Genomic DNA, 13,075 nt, shown 5'->3' with positions numbered 1-13,075 from the left:
GCATTGGCTGGAGGGGACTGGTTCTCCGTTTGTCATCTGGACCGATCATAAAAACCTTGCCTACCTCCGTTCCGCCAAACATCTTAACCCCCGACAAGCTCGCTGGGCCCTCTTCCTGAGCCGATTCAACTTCAGCCTCTCCTTCCGCCCTGGTTCCCACAACAGCAAACCTGACGCCCTGTCTTGCATGTATTCACCCCCCTCCAGCCCTGCAGAACCAGAACCAATCCTCCCTTCCTCGTGTTTCGTTGGAGCAGCCACTTGGAAAATCGAACAGGTGGTTAAAGAGGCTCAGAAGACTCACCCAGATCCCAAGACCGGACCTCGCAACAGACTGTTCGGACCCGATTCTGCACGCTCTGACATCCTTCTGTGGGCTCACAACTCCAAGCTCACCTGTCATCCCAACATCACCCACACAATTCATTTAATCCAAAAGCACTTCTGGTGTTGTTAAAGACTTGTTCATCCAAACCTGCTCCGTCTGTGCCCGAGGGAAGTCTTCACACCTGCCCCCAGCTGGTTTGCTGCACCCCTTACCAATCCCAAGCCGCCCTTGGTCCCACATCTCCCTGGACTTCATCACCGGCCTACCCCTATCTAAAGGTAACATCCTTATCCTCACCATTATTGACCGGTTCTCCAAGTGTGTCCATTGTGTCCAGAACCCTCCCCAAGCTACCCTCTGCCTTTGAAACTGCTAACCTCCTTGTCAATCACGTCTTCAAACTACACGGAAACCCCATCAACATCGTCTCGGACAGAGGTCCTCAGTTCTCCTCCCTAGTTTGGAAGGGGTTCTGTAAAGCGCTGAGCGCAGCAGCCAGCCTGTCTTCCGGATACCATCCACAGTCCAACGGCCAGACGGAACGGGAAAATCAGTCCCTGGAGTCGGCACTTCGCTGCGTTGCCGCACGCAACCCCACCTCCTGGAGCACATTCCTCCCCTGGATAGAATATGCCCACAACTCCCTCACTGGCTCTGCCACTGGTATGTCTCCGTTCATGGCCTGTTACGGTTTCCAACTTCCATTATTTAGGGAACAGGAGCATGCGGTGGTTGTTCCCGTGGTAAGGGATCACCTGCAAAGGGTCCATTTCATTTGGACGGACGTCAGGGCGACCTTAACCCGGTCCGCTGAGAGAAATAAACGGCTCGCGGACCTTCGTCGCTCCCGTATGCCTGAGTACAAGGTGGGTCAGATGGTTTGGCTTTCCTCCCGTGACCTCCCACTCCAGACTGAAACCCGTAAACTCACTCCGCGCTTTATTGGTCCCTTGCTGATCACTAAAATCATCAATCCCACGTCAGTTCAACTAAAACTTCCACAAGCTCTTAAAATTAATCTGACGTTCCATGTTTCACTACTCAAGCCTGTATCCACCTGCGCTCTTAGACCTGCGGCCGTACCCCCTCCGCCCCCCCCTACGTTAGTGACAACTATCCGGCCTTCACAGTTTCGCGCACCCTTGACGTGAGGTCCAGGGGCAGGGGTTACCAGTTCCTTGTGGTATGGTCCTGGATCTCCTGCAAGCTTATTCTTGATGACTCCCTGTTTAGGGACTTTTGCGCAGCTCACCCTGGGAAGCCGGGCAGGATGCCAGGAGGCGTCCTTTGAAAGAGGGGTACTGTCATGAGCTGTGCCCTGCAGTTCCCTTGTTGGAGCTTGGGTGACGCTTTGCGCCCCTCTCGCCCTCTCTCTCTTCCCAGTAATCAGTAGATCAGTAAACCACCTCGGCCGCGCACCTGTTGTCAATCAGCCTTCATCATCACCTGCATTTAAGCTTGCCAGATCCAAGACTTCACTGCCAGAGTATTAACTTTCCCCCGTGATACACCGGCTAGCAACCTACACGTAAGCTACGCCAGTCCTTGCAATATTTCTGACCTCAATGTTCTTCCTTGTCATCAGTGCTCCTTCCGTGTTTTTCCCCTTGCTGATCTCTTCCTCCACGCCACCAAGCCATCCACCTACTCACGCCACCGCCTGCCGCACACTCCCTGTCTCGACGACCCGCCAGTACGCGATCCACCTCCGAATCTCTTCTCAATAAAGCATTCTTCACAAACTTCTTCAGCCTGAGCCTGCTTCTGTGTCCAGTTAAAATTAACACCATCGTATCGTGACACTATCCTTTAAAATGAAGACCAATAATTAAATTATATGAGCAATGAAAGAGCAAGACTCCTTGAGATATTGAATAATAATAGATACAAATTGTTGCTGCTTAGCAATGTCAACTCACAGTACCACAACAGCTCTTGGATGAAACCGGGACCTCCGCACGGTTGTTTGTGCGAGCAGGCAGGGCTGCAGGCTATAATGGGTAAATGTGAGCAAAGAGGAAACAAGCTGATAATGTCTCCTTTGTTTGGGTGACTACAAGTACTGGGAGTACTTTTCTCCCCACCCGCAGCTGTGCTTCCAAATGGAGAATTGCCAGAGGGTGGCGATACAAAACGCTCCCACAAGGTCAGATGGTTTAGAGTTCATACGGGCCTGTCTTGAAGTCTGATGTTGGAGCCTTGCGCATTGTTTCCCCCTGCAATTGGTAAGCAGGAGCAACCAAAGCAAAAGACTGTTCACAGTATGTAATGAATGATCCTCGTGAGGCAGCAGCTTTTTACTCTGGAACAGCGGGGGAACCATAGAGATACCACAGCCTTTTTGGTGTGACTCAGGAGTAAAATATTACATCTAATGAATGAGGTGGTTTCAACTCATTCATAATGTGTGTGTGTGGAGAGGCTTGTAAAACATGGCTCATCATTCCTCATTGTTGATGTCCTTCAATCTGATTGAATGTGTCAGTAATTGACATACAGGGAAAGTGCAAATTTGAGATGTAAGAGACTGTAAAGTGTACAGTATTTCTATTACATCTCAATTGTGCCCCAATCCAATAATATGGTGCTTCCTGTGCAAAATATAATCCCCAATAATCCTTGAAAATTCATATTGAGTGAAAATTCGAATTTGCTAAACCACACTGACCATCTTGTATTGCACATTATCCAATACTGACATGGACAAATACAGTAATCTCTGACAATCGGTCATGAAGGTTCTACAAAATTTTTGTGCATGAGTTTATTCTATTTGGCAATACTCCAGGTCAATTAAAAAAAAAAAAAAATCCCACGTGAGTAGATTTAAGTTTCTAATGGCTGTGTGTTCTGTTGGCTAGGAGGACCTTTTGGATACAATGAAGTAGCCAAGATACCAGCTGGAGCCACTCACATCCGAGTCACGGATAACAGCAGGAATTATCTTGGTAAGATCACAGACACACGCACAGGCCACCTGGTCTTGTTTGTGTCTCTATTTCAGGTTTCTGTTGTGTCATTGGTTCCATGGCCACACTTGTAAATCTAACATGCCAAATAATTTCCTGGCCTTGCAATCACTTCCTCTCCCCCAGAGACAATCGGAACTCAGCAAACTTGTCTGGTCCCTGGATGTGTGGTGGGTTTTCCAGGCAACATAACAATCACGACTTCTATTCTCATCTTGTTTATGAGACCAAAATAAAAGTGGCCTAATAATGGCACACACTATGGTTTGAGATGTACACATATGAAAGCTTTATCTGGCTATTAGGGCAAAGCAGGTCAATGTGCTTGTTTCCATTACAGTATATGTCATGGAAAATCCCTTTCAGCACTTAGTTGAGACAGCTGCCTTATATGGTCATCTGGCTTCTTTCTTTCTTGAATGAGCCCCTAAATCCCCCCAATTCATTGTGATCCACTGATACAGACAGCTAACTTGTGTCATATTGAACCAGAAAGGTTAGACTCTAACATTACCTTCTTCCCTCTTATAGCTCTCCAGAATGGCCGCTCCCAGTTTGTGATCAATGGAAACTGGAAGATCAGCGTCCCGGGAGAGTACAATATAGCGGGGACCAAACTTGTATACCGGCGGTCAGCTGACACCTGGGAGAGCTTTGAGGTCCCGGGGCCTACCCAGGAAGACTTACGTCTAATGGTGAGATGCCCTAAATAGCTTGGACACCGTAGGCCACACAGTTACACCTCATATCACACAATATCTAAAGCAGGGGTCATAAACTCAATTTATCCGGGGGGCACTGGAGATAGAGTTAAGTATTCCACCAAAACAAGGTTTCAAGTATCCATAAATAGTACAACTAATCCAGTCTTCTCTATCTTTATTAACAACAGTTCAGAACATTCATGGTTTTTCAGAACATGAACAAGATTAGTGACGCGGTCCTCCCTCGCATTCTCCATGGTATTTTGCATACACCTCAGCATGTCTCGTTGAGTAATGATGTCTGATGATGTATTTCTTGAACTCTGCAAATTTCTCTGCACATAAAAGTAAGTGTCGGGATTCGCTGTACTAAAAAAAAAAACATTCTGTCTCCCACTTTTTCTGAAATTGGCTGTGCTCGTCACTAACCTTTCTGATCACGGAAGGTTTTGAGAAAGACATAACTTCAACTTGGCAGTGTATATTTTCCTTCTACATTACATTTCAATCAAGTAACTAACGGTGCTAATTCACTTTGGCTGACTTGTTATTGTGTTAAGTGATTAAAAAGGCAACGACTCGGCAAAAAACGCACAGGCCACACTGACACTAATCTTTGATGTCAAGTAGAGCAGTGGTCCCCAACCACCGGTCCGCGGACCGGTACCGGGCCGTGAGGCATTTGTTAATGGGCCGCAGAGAAAGAATGACCAATTTAAATAATTTCAGTTGTATTGCAATTCACGTGTGAATGTGTTTTATTTTGAAAATTAACCGGATCTTTTCTGCCGCAACAGCTGCGCGTCTCATTGACACGTCAAGACTGCACAGAACGCCTCCATTTCCGGTCCCAGCCGGCTCAAACACTTCTGTTTCCGGTCCGAGCGGGCTGGCTAACAGCGGCAGAGCTCAAAGAAGGAAATAATTTCATAAACTAATTCAGCTCATTACGTTTACTGAAGGCGGCACGGTGGACGACTGGTTAGAGCGTCAGCCTCACAGTTCTGAGGACCCGGGTTCAATCCCTGGCCCCGCCTGTGTGGAGTTAGCATGTTCTCCCCGTGCCTGCGTGGGTTTTCTCCGGGCACTCCGGTTTCCTCCCACATCCCAAAAACATGCATGAATTGGAGACTCTAAATTGCCGTAGGCATGACTGTGAGTGCGAATGGTTGTTTGTTCAATGTGCCCTGCGATTGGCTGGCAACCAGTTCAGGGTATACCCCGCCTCCTGCCCGATGACAGCTGGGATAGGCTCCAGCACGCCCGCGACCCTAGTGAGGAGAAGCGGCTCAGAAAATGGATGGATGGATGGACGTTTACTGAAAAGATTTGTTCTTTTGAACGAAACGTTTTTCATCCATCCATTGTCAACACCGCTTATCCTGCTTAGGGTCGAGGGGGCGCTGGAGCCTATCCCAGCTGACTTCGGGCTAAAGGCGGCCTACACCCTGAACTGGTCACCAGTCAGTCGCAGGACACATATAGACACGGACAACCATTCCCACTCACATTCACACCGTCACTGAGTGGGAACTGAACCCACGCTGCCTGCACCAAAGTCAGGCGAGTGTACCACTGCACCATAAGTGACTCAAATTATTTTTTGTTTAGAATGAATGAATGAATAAATAAATAAATGCCCTGTGATTGGCTGGCGACCAGTTCAGGGTGTACCCCGCCTCTCGCCCGAAGATAGCTGGGATAGGCTCCAGCAAGCCCGTGACCCTAGTGAGGAAAAGTGGGACAGAAAATGGATGGATAAATAAATAAATGCTTTCCAGCAGCTCTTTCGTAACACTGACAGTAAGTGGTCTATGGTATTTGTGGACTTGCTCAGACTTGACAATGTTTATTTTGAAAAATTATGTCATAGCCAGTGGCGGCTGATGAATTTTTATATATATATCCATCCATCCATTTTCTGAGCCGCTTCTCCTCACTAGAGTCGCAGGTTTTATATATATATATATATATATATATATATGAGTTTTTTTAAAGCACTTTTAATGATAACGACGTCGCAGGGGATCATGGGATTATGGAACAGTGTATTTTTTTTTTATGCCGCTATTGAGTGGGCCGCTCTAGGAAGCAGACGACATCTCCCATGATCCCTTGCAAAGTGCAATGGAACGTCCTGCTAAGCTTCAATCAGAAATATAGTCTATCCAAAACGATCGCGGATAAAACATCACAAACATGCAAAAAATTGTTTGATGACTGCCGTCGTCTACAAGTCTGAGAATTTAATTAATATGAGAACTGGAAGTCACTAAGTTGAAATACAATCACCAGAAACCGAGAAGCAAGCAAGGCAAACATCAATTCGTGAGACATTTCAAGCAGGTTTCTGTCATGACAACACGAGAGCTAAAAGGTTTGTGAACACATCATGGACACACTTCAGCAAAACGCAAACGACAACAGATAGTTCTACATCACAAGGAAGTCAGAGTTACGTAACCACTATGGGTGGTAATAAATATGATTTGAACATTTTAGCATTACGTATTTTGTGTTCAATTTCAGTACGTGTTTATTCTTATCATTTGTTGAAAAACAACATCAGAAGTAGCAGGTAAACTTACTGTTAATCCAATTTGATATGTTAGTTGCACTTTATTCACAGTTTGAATGCATTTGCCATTCATGGTTGTTTATTATATTCATAATAAATTTTACCTGATACCTTAACAAGGAACAAAAGAAATTTGGGAAATTTTGCCTGAACTGTCCAGTATCCACGTATTTATTTCACACTCATACTGGTTGAATTTTTCGCTAAAAAAGTTAATGAATCTATTTCAAGATATTTAGAAAGTTACAATCTGAAATGAACCACTTGAATCAAATAAAATAACGTCACATTGTATGTTGAAAACCAACACGTGAGTTGTTGTACCGACCAGATAAGTAACATTTACTATTAACAAGCAATCCCCGATCGAACCTTCCTGACTATTAAGTTGCATTGACTGGGAGGTCACTTTATGACACACACTCTATACTTGGGGTTTGATAATGACATAGGGCACCATGAATCAGCAATGAATATGAAATAAGCATCAATTTTAAATTCCTTGTGGTGAGTTGGCTCCGATGGTGGGGGAAGATGCCGGTCCGACCTGGCAGACCCAAATGTATTGTGAGGGTTAGTTGGGAAGGTCTGGCAGAGTCCCCTGTCCTAAGTGGGTGTGGGATGAGTTTGGTGAGGCCATGGAGAACGACTTCTGGATGGTTTCAAGGAAATTCTGGTCCACCATCCAGCATCTCAGGAGCGGGAGGCAGTGCACCGTCAACACTGTGTATGGTGGCTATGTGGTGCTGCTGACCTCAACTTGGGATGTTGTGACTTGGTGGGCCGATTACTTTAAAGACCTCAATTTCACTGACACTCCTTCTCATGAGGAAAAAGAGTCTCGGGACTCTGAGGTGGGTTCTCCTATCTCTGGGGTCGAGGTAATCAAAGTGGTTAAAAACATCAGGAAGAATCTCAGATTCAGGAGGAACAGTGTAGTTTTCATCCTGGCCGTGGAACAGTGGACCAGCTCTACACCCTCAGCAGGGCCTTCGAGGGTGCATGGGAGTTCGCCCAACCAGTCTGTATGTGTTTTGTAGACTTGGAGAAGGCATTTGATCGTGTGCCTCTGGGCATCCTTTGGGGGGTGCTCCGGGAGGGCTGATCAGTCCCTGTACGACCAGAGTCAGAGTTGGTCCGCATTGCCGGCAATTTGTCGGATTCATTTCCAATGAGAATTGGTCTCCGCCAAGGCTTCCCTTTGTCACCGATTCTGTTCGTTACCTTTATGGACCGAATTCCTAGGCGCAGCCAAGGTATTGAGGGGGTCCGGCTTGGTGACATCAGTATTACGTCCCTGCTTTTTGCAAATTATGTGGTTCTGATGGCTTCATCAAGCCGTGATCTTCAACTCTGGAATGGTTCGCAGTCAATTGTGAAGTGGCTGGGATCCAAATCAGCACCTCCAAATCCGAGACCATGGTCCTCAGTCGGAAAAGGGTGGAGTGCCCTCTCTGGGTCAGGGAAAAGATGGTGCCCCAAGTGGAGGAGTTTTAGTATCTCGGGGTCTTAATCACGAGTGAGGGAAGAATGGAGCAGGAGATTGACAGAAGCCTATAGAATGTTATTCTGCCCTCCCTGAGCGTGATTTAAAATGTTTACTGACAACCCATTTGGAGTTTACTGTCAAACTAAGCATACAACAATTATAATTACCCTCATCTAAATACAAACTACACTTCATTTTAGAAATCGCCAGCCTAATGCTAACAGTCAATGCAAAACCATTTTAACGGGTTTATTTGGAAATAAATGAATCGTCTTTAGGGCGCATCAATGATGGGCATTTATGGCGCTAACTAAACGATATAGTGTCAATGTTTAAAGGTTACTTTAATTAACAAAGTTTTCAATGACAATTTGGGGGATTCTTCTGTCTGCAGTTCCATAAGATAAAATCATAAAACACTAAAGATGCTAAACCTTGAATCTAGTCTTTGTTTCTATGTGATCATTGTGTGTACAGGTTCTTGCCACAGACAGAAACCCAGGGATTGAGTATGAGTACTGGTTACCACCAGACCAGTACAACCTTCACCATGGGAGGAGAAGTCCACTGCGTCAGGCTCACCACAGTCCCAGCTACCTGCCCTGGAAGCAACCCACCATTACAACCACTATCACCACAATCACCCCTACGCGGCCTCCCCCAGTGAGCAGCCGTCCCTACTGGTGTAAGCCTCATTTATTCTTTACTCATCACTAACTACCTTCTCATACAAACTTGTTGGTCTGTCAAGCAACCAAGTGGAAGCTGAATCACCTTTTCAATGTAGTAAATTGTAGTATTTTTTTAATCACATTGACACATTATTAATGTACCTCGATACAGGTATTTTACTTATAATAGCGTATACTACTATTGGAGAGGCAGCAGGAACTCCTCTGTAAGGACTTTGTAAGGGTTACGGTTTGTACAAAAATACATATTTGTTGGAAAGATGCTAGTCAGCTTCCAGACTACTGTCTATATGCCCTTGAGCAAGGGATCAGAACAACCCCATTACTCTTATATCTTTCCTTGCAGATAATAATAATAATAATAAGTAGAAGGAGGAGGAATTGTACATAACGTCCGCCAAGATCAGTGATAATTACATTTCATTATATTACATTCACTGGCATTCCAGAAGCTTCTCTCTTTTCTTTTCCATTTCCTAAGAGGACCACTTGCGTTCTAGGTGACTAATCTCTATAACCTCCTGTAATCAGAGTCGTAGAGGTTACAGGTCACTAACCTGCCAGGCCATCGACTCTTGGAGTTATGTGAGTCAAGCGCCTCTTATGCTACACAGAGAAGCAAATGAGTGATTTGTCTGCTTCAGAGGTTATCACACTTGTGTATCGATGTAAAGATTTCAATCAATTTGAAAACGCAACCTTCTTAGTAGAGATTGCCTTTTCCCTTTAAAATCCCTCTTACCTTTCTTCAGTTGTAAGAGTTGGGCAGAATTTCTTGAATGTGGAGGTGAAATAAAATTTTCTTGCTTTCACACTTAAACAAAATTATAGCATACGTAAATCAATAAGCCTTAAATACAGAATTAATCTTAAATTAGTTTGAAGTAAGCTTCACGGATTATGGCTGTACCAGGAAACATAACTCATACAAATTTGGGAGTTTTTAAATACAGTACATAAATGAATAAAGAATGGTATGAAAGATGAATTAGCATCCGTTTTGGTGTTCCTTTCCAGTCCTTTGTACCAAGTGTACTCCCACTACTGCTTTTGCGGGCTGTGACCGTTTTTTTGGGTGGGTGCTGGCTCCTGCGTGGGACCCTGTAGGTGGGTGGGGACCCCATGCTCTCCAGGGGTGCTGGGTGGTGGGTGCTGTGCTCCGCTGCCAGTGCCCCTCCCTTTGGGACTGGTCGGGGTGCTTCGGTTGGGCTAGGGACCTCCCTTGGTCCTGGGGGGTCAGTGGCGTCCCCCTGGTTGGGTCCCCTGCTGGACGGGCTTGCTGACTCGGTCCCCCCCCCCCCCCCCCATGTGTGTGGGGGGGGGGGGGGGGGGGGGGCTCACCCTTCCTCGATGTGCCGGCTCAGCAACTCCGTACACTAGTTGATGAACATGCACGCAATATGGTGTTCATTCTCTAATAAGTTCGATAGGCACACTATAGGCTTTAATTATTTGTGCTGGGATCACTAACAACAACAGGTTATACTAACATATCAACTCACAGGTTCTTACAGGTGTTTAGACACTAAAAAATAATCCCACCGCACCACTCGTCAGTAGTTGCTCATTTTCCCACATCCTGTCCTGCCCTTTTCTGTCCTCTCATCTGGTGCGCCTGATTAGTTATTGCATGTCCTCACCGGGTGTCTCCCCCATGTCCCACATCCACCCACCTACAAATGACTGTTGTAATGTTACTCGTGTTCAAATATCTAGACCGTATCACTATTGTTCTGCTGTGGTTCTCACTGCTACTCCCCTTGTCCACGCTATCACTCTGTCTGACCCTTAAAACCCTTTTTGTCCTGCTGCATTTTCAATAAACATAAAAATAATAAAAATACAAATAAGCAGAGGGAGTATTTCAAACTCCCCTGTTGCACAGCAAAACTGTTCTAGCACAAAGGCATACAGGGAAAAAAAAAAAAAAGTCTACTCCCAAGTACTTGTACTGTTGCACCATCACAATGTGCTTCCCCATGATGGTAACAGGCTGAGTGGTGGTCCTGGTCCTTTTCGTGTCCTCAACAAGCTCCTTAGTTTTGCTTCTGCTGAGCACGAGATGATTCCTGCTGCACAAATAATGAAAAACATTAATTGTCCCTTTAGCATCGGTGGAAACATGGACAACAGTCTGTACATGCTACTGCTAATGAATGCATCTGTTTTCTATTTCACAACAAACCTTGAGTACATGTGTGCAGGATCGCGAATTTAAACCCCACCACTTGAGGCACTGTGCCTTCTGGCACAATCTATCTAACATTGCAAAACATGGTGTCGGTAGATAAGCATTTGGATTTTATGACAATGAGATCAATATGGCAAACAATGGAGCCCTATCGGGGGCACAAGCCAGTGGAAATAGTAGGGCAGTCCCAAGCCCGGATTAATGCAGAGGGTTGTGTCACAAAGGGCATCCGGCTTAAAACTTTGCCAAACAAATATGAGCGTTTAACCAAAGAATTCCATACCGGATCGGTAGTGGCCCGGGTTAACAATGTCCGCCACCGGCGCAGTCAACCTGCAGGGCACTGGTGGAAATTGTGGATACTGTGGGTCGAAGTCGAATAAGAAGAGGTGGAAAGCGGGTTCTTCGGCAGAAAGAGGAGAGGAAAGCACAGAGCCTAGAACTGAATGTGGGGACTTTGAATGTTGGGACTATGACAGGAAAATCTCAGGAGTTGGTTAACATGATGATGAGGAGAAAGGTTGATTTATTGTGTGTCCAGGAGACCAGGTGGAAAGACAGTACGGCTAGAAGTTTAGGGGAAGGGTTTAAATTATTTTACCATGGTGTAGATGGGAAGAGAAATGGAGTCGGGGTTATTTGAAAAGAAGAGTTGGCTAAGAATGTCTTGGAGGTGAAAAGAGTATCAGATCAAGTGATGAGGCTGAAATTTGAAATTGACTGTGTTATGTATAATGTGATCAATGGCTATGCCCCACAGGTAAGATGTGAAAGATAAATTCTGGAAGGAGTTAGACGAAATAGTTCTGAGCATCCCAGACACAGAGAGAGTTGTGATTGGTGCAGATTGTAATGGACATGTTGGTGAAGGAAATAGGGGTGATGAAGAAGTGATGGGTAAGTACAGCATCCAGGAAATGAACTTGGAGCGACAGATGGTGGTAGACTTTGCAACAAGGACGCAAATGGCTGTAGTGAACACTTTTTTCCAGAAGAGGCACGAACATAGGGTGACCTCCAGGAACGGCGGTAGAAGCACACTGGTGGATTACATCTTGTGCAGACGATGTAATCTGAAGGAGGTTACCGACTGTAAGGTAGAGTGTAGCTAACTAGCATAGGATGGTGGTGTGTAAGATTACTCTGGTGGTGGGGAGGAAGATTATGAAGACAAAGGCAGAGTAGAGAACCATGTGGTGGAAGCTGAAATAGGTCGAGTGTTGTGCAGCTTTTTGGGAAGAGGTGACAGGAGGAGCTTCCAGAAGACTGGACCACTGCAGCCAAGGTGATCAGAGAGGCAAGCAGGCGAGTACTTGGTGTATCTTCTGGCAGGGAAGGAGAGAAGGAGACTTGGTGGTGGAACCTCACAGTAAAGGAAATCATACAAGGAAAAAGGTTAGCTAAGAAGAAGTGGGACACTGAAAGGACCAAGAAGAGGTGAAAGGAATACATTGGGATGCGACATAGGGCAAAGGTAGAGGTGGCAAAGGCCAAACAAGAGGCATATGATGACATGTATGCCAGGTTGGACACTAAAGAAGGAAAAAAGGATCTATACAGGCTGGCCAGACAGAGGGATAGATATGGGAAGGATGTGCAGCAGGTTAGGGTGATTAAGGATAGAGATGGAAATAGGTTGACTGGTGCCAGCAGTGTGCTAGCTAGATGGAAAGAATACTTTGAGGAGTTAATGAATGAGGAAAATGAGAGAGAAGGGTGAGTAGAAGAGGTAAGTGTGGTGGACCAGGAAGTGGCAAGGATTAGTAAGGGGGGAATTACAAAGGCATTAAAGAGGATGAAAAATGGAAAGGCAGTTGGTCCTGATGACATTCCTGTGGAGGTATGGAAGCATCTAGGAGAGGTGGCTGTGGAATTTTTGACCAGCTTGTTCAATAGAATTCTATCACGTGAGAAGATGCCAGAGGAATGGAAGAAAGTGTGCTGGTGCCCATTGTTAAGAACAAGGGTGATGTGCAGAGCTGTGGGAACTTTAAACCGCATACACTCCTTGAAGTCTCAGCGCCCTTCGCACAATGGTCATTGCATATTGCAATATTAGTCATTCGAACTGCTCTAAGTGCTAGAGGACTCTGCATCTTTTTGCCTAATTGTTTTTTGTCAATG

The 13,075-nt window shown here is 45.6% G+C and overlaps 1 protein-coding gene across 2 annotated transcripts in view; it reads left to right on the top strand.

Moving 5' to 3' along the window:
* Positions 1-13,075, top strand: part of adamtsl5 (ADAMTS like 5) — a 97,788-nt gene that overhangs the window by 72,331 nt on the left and 12,382 nt on the right. For both annotated transcript variants that reach the window (XM_061664357.1, XM_061664347.1), the window contains exons 9-11: positions 3,190-3,276; positions 3,829-3,992; positions 8,546-8,753. In XM_061664357.1, coding sequence (XP_061520341.1) covers positions 3,190-3,276; positions 3,829-3,992; positions 8,546-8,753 — 459 coding nt within the window. The remainder of the gene's footprint in view (positions 1-3,189; positions 3,277-3,828; positions 3,993-8,545; positions 8,754-13,075) is intronic.

This window comes from Phycodurus eques, chromosome 2, assembly GCF_024500275.1.
Source record: "Phycodurus eques isolate BA_2022a chromosome 2, UOR_Pequ_1.1, whole genome shotgun sequence".
NCBI classification, from domain to species: Eukaryota; Metazoa; Chordata; class Actinopteri; order Syngnathiformes; family Syngnathidae; genus Phycodurus; species Phycodurus eques.
Note: the sequence above shows the minus strand (reverse complement) of the source record. Positions and strands in the feature narration are given on the sequence as shown.